Source organism: Etheostoma cragini, chromosome 11 (genome assembly GCF_013103735.1).
Source record: "Etheostoma cragini isolate CJK2018 chromosome 11, CSU_Ecrag_1.0, whole genome shotgun sequence".
In the NCBI taxonomy this organism is placed as follows: Eukaryota; Metazoa; Chordata; class Actinopteri; order Perciformes; family Percidae; genus Etheostoma; species Etheostoma cragini.
Window position 1 is genome coordinate 23,003,017 of NC_048417.1, and position 20,122 is coordinate 23,023,138.

Below are 20,122 nucleotides of genomic sequence, written 5' to 3' on the forward strand. Positions count from 1 at the left end.
AGCAGGACGTAGCAGGACGTAGCAGGACGCAGCAGGACGTAGCAGGACGTAGCAGGACGTAGCAGGACGTAGCAGGACATAGCATGACGTAGCAGGACGTAGCAGGACGTAGCAGGACGTAGCAGGACATAGCAGGATGTAACAGGGCACCGCAGGACAAGAACAACAAGAAACAACTGCTTGGCTCCTTTGTCACTTCATCCTGAGTAGTAATAGATCACTTATTTAGGATGCAGTAGAAATAATAACACAGAAATTGATTTTAAATTGTTAAATGTAATTATTTCTATGGAGATTGCCACTTATTAAGCCCTTTGAGGGTTTTTCGGCAATCGTCCATCACATCTTTTTTGTGAAACATATAATGCTGTCTTAGTGTTTTTGTTGTGAAAATAAAATGATTAAATCAAATCAAATTAAATGTCTATTTTGAAGTAATGAGTAACAGTTAAGCCAGCATTTCCTGTCTGTTAATAACATAGTGGTTCAGGGTTCAAGCGTGTACTGCATCTGTCCAAGGTTGTTATCATAACAACTGGAAATGCAAGAGTCAGCAGTTATTACTGACGCATTGGAGCACTTGTACTCATGTTACACAACATTCAGGGCGGTGCTGCTGGTGCTGAATCGCACTGTCAATGTTGTTGTAGGGTTAATGACATTCTAAACTAAAAGCTCCAATTGGAACCAAAAGTCAACAGCACACAGTATATTACCCATCTGTTCTGATGACTTGTTGACTCTAACTCCATAGTTATTCTAAGGGGTATTACATCGCCTGTAAACTTCAGTGATCTTCATCAGTGATTTGACGACATGGCAACACAAGTGTCAAGAACACATCTACATCTGCTCAAGAGTCCAAGCACTAAAGAAGAAGATGGAGATGAAGTGCACATGGAACATAAATTGAAAAGTCAATTACAGTGCTTTGCTAAAGCTTAACAAGAAATAAAAGCAATAAAGTTATGTATTTAAGTTAATGGTTCTACATATGACATAGACATTTTCTATATCATATGTAAACCATTAACTTGATAAAAAATAGTCATATACACTGTACATATTTTGTATGTAAAATGTTTGAAAATTCTAACACCATTAAGCCCCCTGGTTGAGAATTAAACCATACTTAATCATCCTGGCAATGCATGGGGTTTAAGGTTTATGTTAACCTGACATATGTAAATGGCATTTTCTTTATTTATTTATGCATTCCATCTTAAAAACAAAATTGTAGTGTTGTCCTTGCAACTCGCAGAGTCAGCATGAGACACATGTATAATGTAACTGTATTCAGCTCATTTATTAACTACGTAAAATAAAAACCATAGTCAACATGCAAACAAAAGCAAGGGAAAAATAAATGATCATTTGTATGTCATTATTTTTATACCTGTAATTATGGCCAGCCTTTGTGACACAAAAAGCTGAACTTCCATGTCCCAAAAGTCTCTGAATTCAAAGGTGGGTGTCTTTAACCTATCAGAGATTTGATCAGCCATGATCTTGCAACCCAAGAGGTCGAGTTTAAGAACCCCCGAGAGCGTCTGTTGGTTATAGTTTATGATGGACACTGTGATGGCACACTTGTGTATTTCTGAAGTTAAGAAGAGAAACATAGCTAGTGGGAGAGATACCAGCATGGGCAGATACTATACTGTGAATCCACCTCCCTCAGCATTTCCAACCTTGGGTTTGTAGGAGTGTAAAAGGAATTCAAGAGGACACCTATAGGTTCCTCCTAAAGAAAACTCCCTATTTTTGAACTTATACTTTCGCCTCTAAGATGTATTTCTTACACTAAATAAACAGCCTTTGTTTTCTTGCTCAAATTTTACTGTCATGCTATTAACCATTTTTTTTAAAAGCATGTTGGAACTACACATTTCATGGTCTTCAAACATGAGTACAAGACCGGGATGCAGTTATTTATCACTTGCCTTGTGCGAGTCCAGAGTCTGACCGTATCATACAGCCGCAATAAAACACTAACTTGCACATTGTGTAACAATGCAATAACGATGAAACGTAATTGCTTCAAAAGAGCTCGGCTATCCGTTGAGGACATCAGTCCATCCATTTCAAGTCACAATGAAGTACCCAATGTGGGTTGCTTTCTTGTATGTTTTTTGTCTGTGTGTTTGTTGGAGCAGTGAGCTGAATGGAAAGGAGGACTTCATGCTTGTTGGGGGTCCTCTGACAAAGCAGCCAGGGAGAAGCTCAGGAAGTGCAGTGAACGATGCATTTGACTGCAGTCATCCCATACCTCCAGGCTCCTGGCAGTACTTTAAGTATCTCCAGGACAGAGGGCTGACCAGCTTCAAAGTGCCGCTCTCATGGGCTCAACTCCTGCCTACAGGCCTCCCCAGCCAACCGCAGCAGGCTGTGGTTACCTGTTACCAGACCCTGCTCAAACAGCTGCTGGAGGTGGGCCTTCAGCCTCTGGTTATCCTTCATGGATCCACAGTGCCAGATACTCTGAGATTAAGGTATGGGGGCTGGGAGAGCCAGGAGCTGGGAAAGATGTTCCAGCAGTATGCAGAGTTTGCCTTCCTGGAGTTTGGAGCGCTGGTGCACTCATGGGTGACCCTGAGTGACTTAGATGATGTTTGGCATGATGGGAAGCCTTTAGGTGCTCCCGGTCCTTTGCAAAATATCCTCCAGCTCAACAAAAACCTTTACCAGCTCTACCATCAACGGTTTCCTGACAAAAGTAAGTAAGACTCACAAAAGTAGGAGGAGATGAACAAATATCACTGATTGATTGATTTAGCTTCTGTTTGCAGGATATTATTTCTTGTCACCCTTAATTCTCCAAAAATATGTCTCCATTACAACATTGACTTATAAATGGTATTTTCAATGTGTCTTGAGAAGTAACTTGTAAAAAAATTACTTTATGACGAATTTATAATCTTTATTTTTATCTGCAACCTTTCACCCTGTTATTTATGACACAGATTACATGTGTAGATTACCATGCTTATCTCAATAAAGTAATAATTAGCTGAGTTTAATAGAGGATGCTATGCATGCATGCCAATGTGAAGCTGTGCCCAAGATTTGTCACAGTAGGAAAAGCACAGGTGTTACTAATAATATTAATGTTGGCTCGCTTCTATTCACTTGTCTCACTATTCACGTCCAGTGTAGTCCCGCTTTGTCAGAGTGTGACAGCAAGCCAGCACACACAATACCAGGAACCGGTAAATGAGCAGCTAAATGGAATTCAATCATCGTTAATTTCTTATTTTAAAGTTATGCTTTGTCACAAACTTTGTTTGGCAAATGTCAAGGTCTTAAGATACATTTTGCTAAGAGTGTCTTTATGCACATTCACAGGGAGACTTTTGTCAATCGGGTTGAGAGCAAATGACGTTGAAATTCTTCCCCAGATCAAAGATTCAACTACAGTAAGATACTGCTTCTTCGGGTCTCTCTTGTATATGTATCTTTTCAAATGTCTTTTTATCTTTGTATCATTTATACATTATTAAGTGTAGGTGCTGCTGCTTTTAGGCTCTGAACGAAAACCTTTTGAAAAACAGTAAGTCAACATAAATAGAAATAGTAATTTTCAATATTGTATTTAAGGGACACTTTGCCATCATTTTTGTGGATGTTATAATTCCACATTTAACAACAATTATATAAATATACATAGATTTATATATCTCTATATATATATGTTGTATTAAGCAATACACTTAAATATAAAACTTGGTCCTTCATTTAAAGCACATCGCCCTGCAAAAAAGAAGTGTTTAGTAAACAAACTGTAGAATAGTTGTCCACGCAGTTCTAAATTGTTGTTGCACGTATGACGTTTCTTTTTGGACTTCTTGGTAGCTATTAAGCATCCTCCTTGTACAGATCTAGAAGTGATGGTCTCCTCTTCGCAAGGTCCTGGTGGTGCTTTATTTTCTACTTGATTCAGCCTTCTACAAAGTGTATTGTCAGCTGTTCAAAATGTTACATATCTCTCCTTATCTTAACTCTTTGACAACAAGTGTTTACAGATTATGTGTCAGCAACTTGTGTCCCATGCCTGTAACTTTACTCTGACTCACATCAATCTCAAAACAACAAAACCTTTGGCTAACATTAGTATATTGTGAATCAATGTCGGCACTATGGCTGTACAACTTGAACAAGCACTTTGTATTTCATTAAAAGACATGAGTGCATACTATGCTGTTTCTTTTATCTTGAACAGATGGACTTCTTGTCATTGCACATAGAATATAACTGTGCCTCTGCATCAAACTTTGCAAAGGAGCTGAGCAGCTTACAGGTACAGTAAACATTCTAGGGGGTATCTTTTCACGTTGCATTTCATATTTTGTATCCCACTGCAGCAACATGCATGTTTTGTTGTAGATGTCCAGTGGGGACTTGCCTATCCTGATATACAAGATGACTGTTCATGGTTGTCAAAACAATGAATACCAGCTTCTTGGCAATTTCGTCCAAGGTAAATTTCAAGAAACAACAGTGTCTCTCACAAATTTACACTACTTCTACTTGCTACTAATAAAATACTATCACTTTTGTGCTTTGTGAAATAATCTAAATTATTACAACAGGAACAATACACATGAAATTAGAAAAAAGTCTGCATTCAAGTGGTCATTCTTTTTAAATTCATAAATGTGCATTTGGTTCTTCTACTGTTGAGTATTAATTATTATTATTATCATCATAAACTCTAGTGGATTGTTCATGAAGTTGAAAATTTGTAGGATATTTTCAACATAATCCTCTGTGTTTTACTGACGAGACATATCAACGCTAGCCTGTTGTAAATTGCGATATCATAAACTTTTACAGCACAATAATCATGGCAGTGTTTTTAGAAGTGTTGTCATACGGAAGTGATCAGTGTAAATTGTTTTCTTTATGGTTCAGTAAAGCTTTAGAAGGAAAATGACATTCATGGCAGCTGGACTTGCTTTCTAATTTTAAGTTAATGCACACAACACAACGCAATGTGTTTAGCAGGCAATACATATTGTTTGATCACTCATTTCCATTTGACTGTGGCAAGAACATTTTAAACGTTGATCGATTAGATAAAGACTGATGAATTTACATGATACTTGGTAGAGATTTGCATGTCCCCCTCCGGATACATTGCAATAACTTTGGTTTTAACTTTTCAGCTAGCGCTATTTTAAGATCAAAATCAATGTTTACTTTACTTTTTACTTACTTTAGTTGAAATACTTTGGTTTAAGACCAAATACCAGGCAAACTGATGACATTCCCATAAGCCTCAGCAGAGCACGGTTCCCCAAACGGAACCTGTTTTCATGAATTGTTTTTTATGAATTGCAAGCATTAAATCGTCACCAACACGGTCATGCAGCACATCATTAGAAAGCTTAAAGTCTTGTGATTCCATCAAGCCCCGGCACAAAGGATAAGGTGACTTACAGCGGTTATAATCATGTTATGAAGTTAAGAAACACTGCACCGTTTCTGTCTAAATCGAGCGTGCATCCCTACCTTTGTCCTCGTGTTTTTATCCACAGCGGTGAAAGATATTCATAAACGTTGATTTCCTAAATCCCAAACACTCCAAGGAATTAGAATATCCAAGCCTTGTAATCCATAATTATCTGGTCCCCTCACAATCTTGTAGTTTCTGGCCAAGTTTCGACGTTCAGAAATCTAGATTGTGCATCATTTCTCGGTTTCTATAGCTTGTAACTTTTTCCCTGTGCGGGCTAAACCGAAGGTCAACACACCATTACAATCTGTGGCTTCTGAGAATTGCAATGAACCTTGTTCCCAGCCAAAAGCATCAGCCTATCAAGAGATACCCTCAAGCTAAGCCAATGATATCGCACAGTCGCCATTGGGCCCACCTGGGAAAGATTGACAGTGGAGCCCACGAATTAGAAGATAAGGTCATAAAACTGGCATCCCTGTGTAGCCAATAAGAAGACGAGTTGATTGATATTGAACATGGCCAACAAAAACTATTCCTGTGATCTTTTACAGCTGTCTGAAGGCAAAAATATGGCCTTCTGATGGCATTTCAACATTTCATGAAATTATGATGACTTATTTCTATAAATCTGTATGTACTTCTTTCAGACATATCTGTGAGTGATGTGGATGTGTTTTTGTATTTCAGAAGTTCGTATTTAGCACTTTTTTGGCTTTTTTAGAAATAATAAATAAGACAAACGCACAGACATATCTGTAGAAATACATTCATATAAAATCCATTTTATAAGTCATTTTTTTCTGGATTTTTTCTGTTCTAAGTTGAGACATGTGGTTAGAGTACTGTTTTAGTATGTAGCCCATGTAATAGGCTTACAGTAGTGCTTTTTATTAATTTTTCAGATGATTTACTTGGACGGAAATAGAAATTCTGTGTTCTAACCTCTGTAGCTCTGTGTCAGTAAGGCCTAGTGTCACACTGCCACTAGAAACAACAAGTTGGGTGTGTTAACTTCCCAATGAACTCAGGATCATCCCAGAGGGCCAAAGCATGTGGAAACTGCAGCACTTTTTTAAGGGTAAAAATTTAGGCGAGAAAATCATATATTTTCAAGTGGTTAATGCTAATTAGCGAATGCTAGCAAGCTAAACTAAGATGGAGATCGATTTTGTTTGAAAATGGTCACTATACCTGCTAAGCATCATGTTAAGTACAGCCTAACAGAGCTGCTAGCAGTGCTGCAGGCCCTTTTAAACATGTGTCAAAAGGAATGTGACTTTTTACTTCTGCATATGCCATTACTGTTGATCATAGAACTGTCAGTAACTCTGTCTTTGACTCATCACAGCCTTATTAAACAATAAGGACCTGAATATCATGGGATGTGACCTAATGGATATGTTGGGTATGCTGGAAATGGAGGACTACCCAACCAGGTAATTGTTTATCTCGTTGAAATGTACAGTTTAATATGGACCGTAATGACAGTTTGTTGCTTGTATGTTTACACTGTTTTATATCCCTCTATTTTCCAACAGTCATGACATTTCACACTACAATGGAATTAAAACATTTAGAAACAGTTATCAGGATGTGTGGAATAAGTTTGGGGCCCAGTCCACAACAGAACGAGATCTTTTCCTCAATGAATCTTTCCCTTCTGGCTTCCAATGGGCCACCTCTAGCGAATCCTTCAAGGTTGAGGGAGGCTGGGTAGAAGATGGTAAGGGAGAGACCATTTGGGACCGTTTTGGTCATGACGGCCAAGCCTTTGAAAATCAGACAGCTGATCTAGCTTGTGACAGCTACCACAAGGTGGATTATGATGTCTACCTCCTGCGAGGTCTTAATGTCAACACCTACCAGTTTTCGATCTCCTGGGCCCGTATTTTCCCCTCAGGACACCGGGGCAGCCAATCAGAGAAAGGGATGCACTACTATGACAAGCTGATCAATGTTCTCATTGAGTCTGACATACAACCTGTTGTCACTCTCTACCACTGGGATCTACCCCAGGCACTCCAGGATTGTGGTGGCTGGACCAACGTATCCATTGTTGAAGCCTTCAAGGACTACGCAGACTTCTGCTTCTCCAGGTTTGGAGATAGGGTCAAGACCTGGAACACATTCAGTAGCCCCTGGGTGGTGAGCCATGCTGGATATGGCATTGGTGAGCATCCCCCTGGAGTAAAAGACTATGTGGTTGCCTCGTATCAGGTGAGAGCAATGTTAATATTAAATACATGTTAATGCACAGGCATTCTACATATACTAATGTCATTATGTATTTTTTCTTTGCAGGTCACTCACAATATGCTCAAGTCCCATGCTGAGGCCTTTCATGTCTACAATGACAAGTACAGGAAGACACAAGGAGGGAAGGTAGGCATTGCCTTGAACTCTGACTGGGCTGAGCCCATGGACCCTTCCAGACCTGAAGACATAGCAGCTGCGGATCGCTACCTGCAGTTCATGCTAGGCTGGTTTGCACATCCCATCTTTGTAAATGGAGATTATCCTGCAACACTCAAGACTCAGATTGAACAGAAAAGAAATGAGTGTCCCCTCTCTGAGCCTGTAAGACTTCCAGTTTTCACTATAGAAGAGAGCCAGAGGATACGTGGAACAGCTGACTTTTTGGGATTAAACCACTTTACCTCCCGGTTGGTCAACAACAGTGTTGGTGGCTGCACCCCCGGTCCTCAGGGAGTAGGCAACTTCCAGGCACATGTGGACCCATCATGGTCATCTACGGCTTCTGACTGGATCTATTCTGCACCTTGGGGACTTAGACGGCTTCTAAACTACATTTCCACTGAATACTTGAATGTGACCAAAGTTCCCATCCACATTACTGGGAATGGTATGCCTAATGAGTACAGTGGAGACACTCTCAATGACACCAATAGGATAGAGTACATGAAGAGTTACATCAATGAGGCCCTAAAAGGTCAGTGTACAGAATTTCTCTGAAGAAAACCACCTCTCATACAATTTGGAAATACTTTCAAAGTTAATGTGCTGTTGTGTCTGTCCATTTTGTAGCAATTTTCTTAGATGGAGTGGATGTGCAGCAATTCACAGTGCAGTCACTCATGGATGGATTTGAGGAAAAACAAGGCTACAGCCAAAGATTTGGTCTTCACCGTGTAAATTTTGAAGATGCAGACAGACCAAGAACCCCAAAACAATCGGCATATTTCTACTCTGAGATCATCAAGCAAAACGGATTTGGGTCACAAAAAGGGGATGTTTTTAAAGGCGCAGAGATACAACTTACACGCCAGCCAACTGCTTTACCACCCTCAGAGGTTCCGTCTAAATCAAAGGTTGTCTGGGAGAAATTCTCACAACAGTCTAACTTCCAGAGAAAGCTGTACCACTACGGCACTTTTGCACAAGGCTTCAATTGGGGAGTATCATCTTCTGCTTACCAGATTGAAGGTGGCTGGAATGCTGATGGGAAGGGGCCCAGCATCTGGGATACATTCACCCAAAAACCTGGCAGTGTTCTTGCTAATGGAAATGTGGCCAGTGACAGCTACCACAAACTGGATGAAGACTTCTACATGCTGCGCGCTCTGAGGGTAAAGTCGTACAGATTCTCTTTGTCCTGGTCCAGGATCTTTCCCGATGGTCGACGCACCTCCCTGAACCAGAAAGGTGTTGACTATTACAATAGAATCATTGATGGGCTCTTAGAATACAACATCACTCCCATGGTGACAATCTACCACTGGGACCTTCCTCAAGCTTTACAAGACCTCGGTGGCTGGGACAATGTAGAGATGATTAATATATTTAATGACTTTTGTGACTTCTGCTTTGCCACCTTTGGCAACAGAGTGAAATTTTGGATGACTTTCAACCAGCCTTACACAATTGCATGGTCAGGATATGGACTTGGACAGGTTCCACCAAATGTTAAAAATCCAGGAATTGCACCATACAGAGTTGCACACAACCTTATAAAAGCACATGCAAAGGCTTACCACACATACAATGATAAGTATCGGAAATCCCAAGGAGGTCTAGTATCTATTGCCCTCATTGCGGATTGGATTGAACCTAAAGATGTTCATGTTCCCCGTGAAGTGGTGGCTGCTGACCGCGCTCTGCAGTTCCAACTGGGCTGGTTTGCACACCCCATTTTCAAGAATGGTGACTATCCTGATGCAATGAAGTGGCAAGTTGGAAACAAAAGTGAACTCCAGGGTCTTACAGAAACAAGACTGCCTTCCTTCACTGAAGAAGAAAAGAGCTTCATCAAAGGAACAGCTGATGTGTTTTGTGTAAATCATTATACTACAAAGAAAGTAAGTCATGCTACATTGAGGCTTGCACCTCAATCTTATGAATATGACCGGGATTTGTCAGAAGCTGAGGAAGGTGATTCACCAACTACCGCCATCAAAAACCAGAGAGCTGTAGCATGGGGCTTGAGAAGACTCCTCAACTGGATCAAAGAGGAGTATGGAGATCCAGACATTTACATAACTGAGAGTGGAGTTGCGACAGACTCAAAGACGACTTGGGATGACTCTGCCAGAGTATTTTATTACAAAACCTATGTTGATGAGGCTCTGAAAGGTGCACTGACATACATACATCTGAAAATTTAAATAATATTATTGTCTTGTTTTGATTTTTTTTCTTGGTCATTTATTTGTGTGTGTATGTTTTATTAACAGCCTATGAGCTTGACGGCGTGAAGTTGAAAGGATACACAGCAACGTCTTTAATGGATTCTTTTGAGTGGCTCAATGGGTACAAAGTTGGATTTGGGCTGCACCATGTGGACTTCACTAATCCAAACCGGCCAAGAACACCCAAGTACTCAGCTCATTTCTACTACCAAGTCATAAAGGACAATGGTTTCCCTGTACCTGATGATGAGAAGCAACTTTATGGACATTTCCGCAAAGACTTTATATGGAGTACTGCGACGGCATCATACCAGGTAACTGTTCTGATGAAGGTCCTTCATTGATGCTGGATTGGGAAATTGCACATTCCTTACTCTGTTGTTTTCCATTTAAATCTCTGTTTTAAATGTATTCTTTCCAGATTGAAGGGGGATGGAGAGCAGATGGAAAAGGACTTAGCATCTGGGACAAATTTGCTCACACTCCTCTCCGAGTATACAATGATGACAATGGTGACATAGCCTGCGACAGTTACAATAAAGTAGAAGAGGATGTTGCTATATTGAAGCAACTTAAGGTGACCCATTATCGTTTCTCCATATCCTGGCCGAGGGTGCTTCCTGATGGCACCACCAAGCACATCAACGAGGCTGGACTCAACTACTACCACAGATTGGTGGATGCATTGCTTGTAGCAAACATCCAACCCCATGTATGTGTAATTCTTACCAGCATCCCAAACCATTATTTGAAATGGCAAGTTACTTAATTTGGTAAACCGTAACGGCTTTTCCCTTCGTCAGATCACTCTCTACCACTGGGACCTTCCACAAGCTCTGCAGGATGTTGGTGGCTGGGAGAATGAGACTGTTGTTGTCAAATTCAGGGATTATGCTGACCTCATCTTTAGCCGTCTTGGCCACAAAGTGAAATTTTGGATCACTATTAATGAGCCATACAATGTAGCCAATATAGGCCATGGCTATGGAGCAGCTGCCCCAGGTTTGCTTTTACATGATGCTAATTATCTCACACAAAAATGTTATCGAAATGATATTGCATAGTCATGGAGTGACACATGGAGTGAGAATACAGCATTTTTCAACAATCCTTAATTTGACCTTTGTAAACCACAATGACAAAAAGCCTATAGCTAAACAAACTAGCATAATAATAATTCTCCTTGTGTGTGCCCAGGGATCAGTTTCCGACCAGGCACTCTGCCCTACATTGTGGGTCACAACCTACTTAAAGCTCACGCTGAGGCCTGGCATCTCTACAATGACACGTACCGGGCAAAACAGAAAGGAATTATCTCTATCACCATCAACTCTGACTGGTCAGAACCCAGAAATCCCTATAAGCAGGAGGACATTGACGCTGCAAGACGTGTGGTGCAGGTACGACAAAAACAAAACAAAAAAACTTTTACACAACTTATTGTTTGCAGACTCTTCTTTTTAGACACACATTTTATAATATGTACATCTCTAATAGCTGTTGTGTGTCTCCTTGCTCAGTTCTACATTGGCTGGTTTGCCCACCCTGTTTTTAATGGAGACTACAGCAACATGATGAAGACAATCATTCGAGAGCGAAGCTTAGCTGCTGGGCTTTCTAAATCTCGGTATCATAAAAACTCACATTTAAGTTTGAAAACAAAATATGGAAAATTGTTTTGCATTTATTGGGTAAATTGAATTAGTTTGATTCAATCTATCCAGGCTGCCTGAGTTCACTCCTGAGGAGATTAAGAGGATTAAAGGTACCTATGATTATTTTGGGTTCAACCATTACACCACTGTCTTGGCCTTCCCTGTGAACTATGGAAACCTTCAGCACTATGATGCTGACAGGTAAGCAATTCATTAATGATCACAAAGTGATGAGCTGAAGATGTAGTATCTTAATTTTTGTGAGAAGAAAAACTAAAAGTCACTGATTGGATCTTCTTAGGGGTGCAGGAACAATAGCTGATCGTACCTGGCTGGATTCAGGCTCATCCTGGCTGAAGGTCTCTCCATTTGGATTCCGCCGGATATTAAACTTCATTAAGAAAGAGTATGGAAATCCACGTATTATCATCACAGAAAATGGCATTTCAGAGCGGGGACCTATTGACCTTAATGATATTCATAGGAGCTACTACTTTGAAAAATACATCAACCAGGTGCTGAAAGGTATCTAACCACAACTTCCATTCTATATTTCTAATAAAGATAATTGACAATATCTCATGAAAGTTTCTCTAAGTAGTGGATGCAGTTTGGTCCATGGTAATCCTTCTGTTTCACCGAATAATGTTTATGTTTAAAGCAATTTCTAGTATATAAAACAATACTTTTGCATTCCTAAAGGTGTTCATTTTCTCCTCCCAGCATACTTGCTAGATAACGTGGATATCGGTGGTTACACAGCTTGGTCACTGATGGACAACCTAGAGTGGGCCACTGGCTTTTCGGAGAGATTTGGCCTTTTCTACGTCAATCACTCAAATCCTAAACTGCCTCGAGTTGCCAAGACTTCTGTCGCCTCCTACTCCACCATCATCAACTGCAACGGATTCCCCGACCCCGCCATGGGACCCCATGAGTGCTTGAACTCTGTGCCCGAACGTAAGTTGATGTACTCATAAACTGACAGTTAGAACTAAGATCCACATCCAATCAATCATGTAAATCAATGATGTAATGTACAGCAGTGGTTCCCAAATGCTTTCACAAATAAGACCCCCCCCCCCCCCCCCCCCCCCCCCAATTTGATACGATTGTGAAAATGATTCTATCACAGAAAGTGTATGACAGCCATTATCAAATTAGTCATACATTCTTTCATTGTGTTACTTATGGATAGAATTATGGGGAAAAAAATGTATATCTCGTCAAGGACCCCTGGGAGTCCCCGGACCCCACTTTGAAAACCATTGGCCTACTGTGTACAGATCCTAAACTGTATTGTGATATACTAACCCAGTTACTTGAAAGCCCATAGAAGTTACTGCAGTTAGCCTAATTTTGTTAAGACCTAAAGGAACAGTCCAACATTTTAGAGTTAGATAAGAAAATATCACTCACATATCTGTATGTTAAAGTGAAGGTTCAGAGTAATTTTACCCTAGGGACCTTTACACCACGACCTTGAGTCAAACAACCCCCCAGAAACTATTTTCAACTGGGTCGAACAATGGGCGAGATAGCATTATCAGCTGGTTAGCTTATTGCAGGCGCTATTGGAACCAAGTGTGTATCTCGTAAATTACCCCACTAATAATGTCTGAAATTATACCAAACTTCTACTACCTACTTCTACTGCTATTTTTTAAAAGTAAGTGCTGTAGTACAACTAGCAGGAGACAAGTTATAATTGAGGTAAGTGTGGAGACACTAACCTATTTAGTGATTAAACTAATAAATATGGTTGTTGTATCTCTTTTCAGTGTTTTTTGTAGACGTGCCTAAACACTTGTCTTACTGTTAAGTCAGCAGGCAAGTGTTATTTAAATAAACTCCTGGTGTACTTACAAACTTCCCAATCCATCGTTTTATGAGTACATAAACCTTTTTGTACTACCGCATGAGTTTGGTATCATTTGGGGCGTTATTAGTGGGGTAATTTATGAGATACACACTTGGTTCCAAAAGCGCCTGCACTAAGCTAATCAGCTGATGTTCGACCCAGGTAAAAAAAGCTTCTGGGGGGTAGTTCGGCTCAAGGTCATGGTGCAAAGAACCCTAGGGTGAAATTACTCCCAACCATCACTTTAAGTATCGAGCTGGAGCTAGCCCGGCTTTGTCCAAAAGTAACCATTGCCTTTTAAGCTCACTAATTACAATTTTGTGTCTTTTTGGTCCGTACAAAATCCTAGACTATTTCTTAGTCAAGAGTCTTGTTGTCATCAAGAAAATATATAATGTGTTAATCCCTAAGTTTTAGAGGTGCTGGTAGGTGGAGTTTGTCCCCTTTGGACAGAGCCAGGCTAGCTCTTTCCTCATGCTCACAGTCTAAAACTAAAGCTAACCGTATGTCGTCTGTAGCTTCATGTTAAACAGACAGACATGAGTGTGCTATTGATCTTCAGCTAACTCTTAGCAAGAAAGCAAATTAGCATTTCCAACACCGATTTTGTGAACTAGGTTTTCTGTTCCCACATTTAGAATGTGTGTACCAAATATGGTTTAGATTTACAGTTACTACTACTAATAAGACAGCCTTTGTGTCTTTCCTACAGCAACGAGCGCACCGATCACACCCCCTCCCAACACCCTGAGCTTCCTGGGTATGAGGCTCTCTACCAGTGATGCCGAGATCGGATTAACCACCACATTTGCTCTACTGACCGTTACAGCGTTGGGAGCTATTTGTTTATCTATTTTCCTTTACAAGGCAAGAAGAAGATATTGATGGAATGTCAAAGTGGAGTGGAAATTCTAATTGAAAATATCGAGAGTTGTAATGGAAGTGTTACATAAAGTACACTGTCTGAGCTGCGTGTTCATATAAAAACCATATTATAAAACTTCCTCCATAATGAAGTTAAGCAGTATTCAAAAAATGTCTTATATTTTTCATTCATCCGATAACATCAATATGTTACTGCTGATCTCAAGTTTGTTTATGATTAGACAATGATACAATTTGCTCATGATCCACGTTATTTCATTTACTGCTAAAATTGAGCAGCTGTAACTGTGAACCACATTGAATCCAACAAGATCTGCCCTTGGCTTATGGTAGCACTCCGTCCTGCCTTCAAAAAGTTAAACACAAGTAAGTCATTTATGAAGTAAAGATACCAACTATGATCTGGTAACAGCAGCTGGTCGACCCTCAAACCAGTGAGATAGTTCCCCTTTGATAAAGCTAAATATGAAACTTAATGCAACCACATGCTTACCTTCAATGACATAATAGGAAACATTTTGTTCTGGACCTACAACTTTAACACCAATATCAGAAATATTAGCACCTTTTCACCATCCATGCATGCAGACTTTGACACCTGTCTATGACAGATGTTTTCAGATAGTTCTTAAACTATTTGAGAATAGGTGCTGAGAAGTGCTGTTAGATACTGTATCTTATAGACATTTGTACTTGCATTATAAAACCAAATGTATTGCGCCATACATGACATACTGGATAAAATCGGTTCTGTTACTCAATGCCATGCATGTTTTGTTACTCGTGAGTTTGGAAAAAGTCAACATTTCTTTGACTGATGGGGGTTGTAGCTCTCTCATTAGTTATCTGTGGTTTAAGGTGTTTCCTGGAACAAAATGGTCTCCTAATCCTTATTGCTGTGTTCTCAGAAGCTGCAAGTCAAACGGCACCAGGGGTTTAACATTCCCACTGTAGAGATTAAAAACTGCCACTAGGGGTACCTGTAGTTTAATTTTTAACATCCTGCTACAGTCATTGCATGCTGCACACAGAGATTTAAAACTTAAAATCTGTAACCACCCTAAAAAAGGAAAGAATTTTAAGTTATGTCATTATATTTAAAGAACTTTGACATATGCCTGATTGTTTGATGCCAAAAATATGATTATCTGACAAGATAGGTCATTAAACAAATGTCTTGAATAACTAATTCCCACTGAAGTTCAATGCAAATTACATTTGACAAATTGATACTGCAAATGGATTGTTTTTGTAGGAGTAACCTTTTTCTGCTAATTTCAGAGTGTAGCTTCTGAATAATTAGCGTTAATGGAGGCTGAATTGCTAATCTGAGACCTTAATTTTTCCAGATAAAATAACTAAAATGAACAAAGCCTTATGTCCTATTTTCTAAATCCCTAACCATTACAACTGAACCTATGCTTAGCATGTAGGTTGAATTTATAATTATAATAAAACAGACTCAAACCCCTTGAAAAGTGTTTTGTTGAAAAAATTTATTTTAAAAACTAACCACAGAACTATCAATACAAAAAGTATAAAAAGTACAAAAAGCATTGTTCCAAAATAACTCGAGATGACAATATTTGAGTTGACACTAATTGGCACTGTGGGCATGATTCAGCATACAAAAGATGGCATCTCAGAGCGCGTTCAAGGCATTGAAATGATTGTTGTTTTTTACAACCCTCATTGAGTTTCTGGAACAGCAATATTTCACAAAAAAAAAAAAAAAAAAAATCACAACTGACATAGAACACGAACACAGTATTTTCCATTATTTAACCAAATAATACAATTAAATCCAGGTTTGTACGGAAAGGAAATGATTGCTTATCTGAGACACGTAAATATTAAGTTGCAGGTTATTATTGATTTTTTTAATAACTGAACAGTTGAACTAAAAAAATGCACGTACATGCACAAGCTTCAGGGAACTAAGACAGCAGACTGAGTGTTGTGTTAAAATAAAATCATGTCTGCCACATTGACAGTAGCCTCTTCTTAATACAATACCAATACAAAAATAAAGAACCATTTCAAATACATGTTTAAACAATACAAGACAATATCAAAAGTTACACATTTTTCAAGCATTACCCAGGTTTGTTTATTCCTTTGGACAGAGGCACCCCAAGTGTGTTCCAGTTACCATCGAAGCGCCAGGCTCGGGAATGTTGACTGGTGCAGTGCCAACATTGTCAAAAAACTATTTATAAAATACTAAAAAAACAAATAGTGACACACTTGAGAGAAACCTTTGTATGAACATTAACAAAAATGTCTTCATCAGCATGACAACAACTCCAGTACCGTTTTTGTTTTTTTTGGAGTGGTGCCTTGTCCATTGACCTTTGTTTTGCATCTCACCCACTCAGAGATTCACTTCCTCACCAGGTAAACTTTAAAACGGTATAAACGTGTTCTTTGCACTACAACTGGCTTGGTCATACCTTTACAAAATGCCATAAAAACTAGTTTAGATCTAAGGCCAACTTGAGATGCATTCACTGTGAACTTCCAAAAAGGAGGACAAACGCTCCCGTAATAATAATAATAAAAAAAAAAAGGTATATATAAAAAACATTACAGTTATTAGTGGCCCTGAGGGAGAAGTACAAGATAACCTTAACCGTTCTTGCTGCACGACGGTAGTTTGTAAGCACTTTGGATCTTCAGACAGGCGTCTCAGGTATTGCTGGTTGAGACGACTGCTCTCCTCTTTGTCCCACCACAACTGGCCGTAACACAGGAAGGCTTGGGCTGACTTCATCCATCTCAAGCAAGGTACAGAGAGACAGAGAGAGAGAGACAGAAAGACACAGACAGACAGAGACAGAGAGACAGAGACAGAGAGAGACAGAGAGAGAGAGAGAGAGAGAGAGAGAGAGAGATTCCCTTATGTCCTCTAACTGATCCTGATGTCACTGATGTAAATTTAAGACTTGTGGCAGGTGGTCTTATGAGAACCTATGCACGAAGACCTGTGAACAGAGAGATGGCATCAGTAAAGCATTTCATATTGATCGACACAAAATTAAAAACTGACAAAAATGAAAATGAAGAAAACTTATGAAGAGGTTGAATAGGTTGGAGACCTCACCTTTCTCACATGTACTGCTCTGCTTCTCCTGGGCAAAGTTTAATCTATTCTGCTCAACTGCGGTTCCGTTGGACTCTGGGCTGCTGCTGCGCGATGGGCTGCTCTCCTCATTTTGGTAAGCCAGGTCCAGGTGCTGCTGAGCCAGTTTCAGGTGTCTTCGCAGCCTCTCCAGCTCCCGCGATGAAGCCTCGTCGCCAAACGACTCGCGGCCCGAGTCTCCCAGGTTGTCCCTGAAGCCCATTTTCCCCGACGGGTCCTTCTTCAGAGCCGTGTGGTAGCCCGGAGGTGCAGATGGCTGGCGGCTGATGGAGGACCTCTGGCTGGACAGAGCTGGGTGGCGGGGGGTGGGAGGCTTAGGCCGCGGTGTGCAAAAGCAGTCCCGAATCCCACTGAAGCCGAGGTGAAGGATCTCCAACATGGTGAAGAGCAGACACAGGGCGCTGACGGCATACATGATGAGCAGGAAGATGGTTTTCTCTGTGGGGCGCGAGACGAAGCAATCCACCGTGTGAGGGCAAGGGGAGCGTGTGCACACGTACGACGGGACCACCTCCAGTCCATAAAGGATGTACTGTCCAAACAGGAATGAGGCCTCAAAGATGGCACGAGACAGCAGCTGAAACACGTAGACCTTCATCAGGCCATCGCGCTTGATACGACGGCGTCCGTCGTGCTTTTTGCTGGGCTTCTCCGCGACTTCCTTTTCCTTTTCTGGCTCAATCTCTTCCAGGATCATGGGGTCCTCCTCCCCATTGTCCTCCGCTTCCTCATAGTCCCGGTTGGCCCCGCGGCTCACTATCGGCATCCTCTTCTTGCCCCGCGGCCGGTAGTCATCGTCCTCCATGCGGGCGATCTTATGCATGGCAAAGCCAAGGTACATGATGGTGGGGGTGGTGATCATAATCACCTGAAACACCCAGAAGCGAATGTGTGACAGCGGCGCAAACGCATCGTAGCACACGTTCTCGCAACCGGGTTGCTGTGTGTTACACACAAACTTACTCTGTTCATCATAGTAGATTGACTCGCCCCCGACAGCTGTCAGCACGATGCGAAAGACGATGAGGAGGGTGAGCCAGATTTTGCCCACGAAGGTTGAGTGGTTGGAAATCTCGTCCAACAGGCGTGTAAGGAAACTCCAGCTCATTTTGCCTCTGCAACAGAAGGGAAGCTCTCTAACCTGTGTAGAAAAGGAGGGGGGGGGGGGGGGGAAGATGACAAGATGATCATTCAGTAGGGGTGCATGATTCAGAAACTGTCGAGATTGGATAGCGCTTTTTAGGCTTATGAAAATCAATTTGATTCAAAAACAATTCTTTTTTTTTTTTTTTTACAATTCAAATTATATACATGTCGTTACCCAACATTAGTTTCCCATGTGATAGTATACACGTCATTACATACCGAAAGAAAAAACATTATCCAAACTATTCAACAGCCACTGCAGGTTTAACTGCAAAAAGCCACAAGATGGAGCTACTGGTTCACTGTGGTACAGCTGAGCCTTCCCAAGCCAACCATTACGAAGCGCATGCTCAGCCAAAGATTCTGATGCTATTACCAAATCATGCAACAACAACCACCACCAGACTGCTAACTAAAGAATCAAGGGAAATCCTGTCAGTCGAGTGGCGCTTTAGGCATATCCAATTAAAGATTAAACTCGTTATGAGCTGTAGTGTTCAGAGACAAAACATTCAAAGTTGGAACTGTTGAGTTAAATAAAGGTTTAATCATACACATTCTTGATCACCTTGTATTTTTATGTAATCAAGTATGACTGAATTTAATGACAATTAAGGTTTAAACTCCATATCATGCTGTGGTAATTCTCACTCTGAGGAGTAGGTCTCTTGTTTGTTTTTTATTCTCCCCTCTCTTCCTGTCTCTGCCAGATAGATTAGATCAAAACCAAACAATTAACCTATAGAAAAAAACTTCTGCTACACAGCAGGAAGTAACCTTCTGTCTCCAACCCCGGTGTCTTAGACTGGGCTGAGATAACAGAATGTGGATTCCTGCATTTTTATGAAGATTTGTCATCTACATAAGAACCTTTTGATCTGTGACCGAAAATGACCCCAAAGAACAGAGTTTAGAACCTCCTTCCTCATTGGACAGCAAAGAAGCCAACCAGACACGTCCTACATGTCACCATGCCAACGAAAAGCCCATGAGGAGGGATTTTACTTATGAGGGTAAAAAGTAACTGCCCCTGGGGCAAGAGGAATATAGAAGGGCGAGAGATGGGAATCCGGGGCATATACTGTTGATGTAGAACTTTTGGGTGAAACATAGCCCACTGCATTGTTAATTCATTGTGCTTTGTCTCATCATTGTTATTAATAAATCTCTGTTAAATCTTCCATTGGACCAAAGTTTCTTCTTCCCCAGAAATTCTGAAACACGCAGAAATTCCTACAGAACCAAAAGGTGTGAAATTTCTAGCCATGGTTTAATACCAGATTCCTAGAGATCCCTAGGGGGTCCTCAGAGTTACTACAGGGGGGGGGG

At 40.6% G+C, this 20,122-nt stretch overlaps 2 protein-coding genes across 3 annotated transcripts in view; one reads left to right on the forward strand and one right to left on the reverse strand.

Annotated features, from left to right (window-relative positions):
- LOC117953277 (gap junction gamma-1 protein-like) overlaps nt 1–20,122 on the reverse strand; it is a 34,338-nt gene that overhangs the window by 9,279 nt on the left and 4,937 nt on the right. Inside the window, exons 2-4 of one of the 2 annotated variants that reach the window (XR_004658587.1) lie at nt 17,609–18,788; nt 17,424–17,489; nt 12,129–12,137 (exon numbers count right to left, since the gene is read on the reverse strand). Coding sequence is in view for 1 of the 2 variants with exons in the window: in XM_034886139.1 (XP_034742030.1) it covers nt 17,476–17,489; nt 17,609–18,755 (1,161 nt within the window). In the remaining variant the exon portion in view is untranslated. Of the gene's footprint in view, nt 1–12,128; nt 12,138–16,835; nt 17,490–17,608; nt 18,789–20,122 lie in introns of those variants that run through there. The other variant, XM_034886139.1, reaches the window with a different exon arrangement.
- Nucleotides 2,056–14,523, forward strand: LOC117953249 (lactase-phlorizin hydrolase). The gene is made up of 17 exons (XM_034886081.1): nt 2,056–2,716; nt 3,346–3,416; nt 4,220–4,297; nt 4,384–4,477; nt 6,773–6,780; nt 6,947–7,675; nt 7,760–8,408; nt 8,504–10,048; nt 10,150–10,418; nt 10,526–10,816; nt 10,908–11,106; nt 11,302–11,504; nt 11,625–11,731; nt 11,829–11,960; nt 12,061–12,284; nt 12,483–12,719; nt 14,333–14,523. The coding sequence occupies exons 1-17, from the start codon at nt 2,095–2,097 to the stop codon at nt 14,503–14,505; spliced, it is 5,631 nt and encodes a 1,876-aa protein (XP_034741972.1). The 5' UTR covers nt 2,056–2,094; the 3' UTR covers nt 14,506–14,523.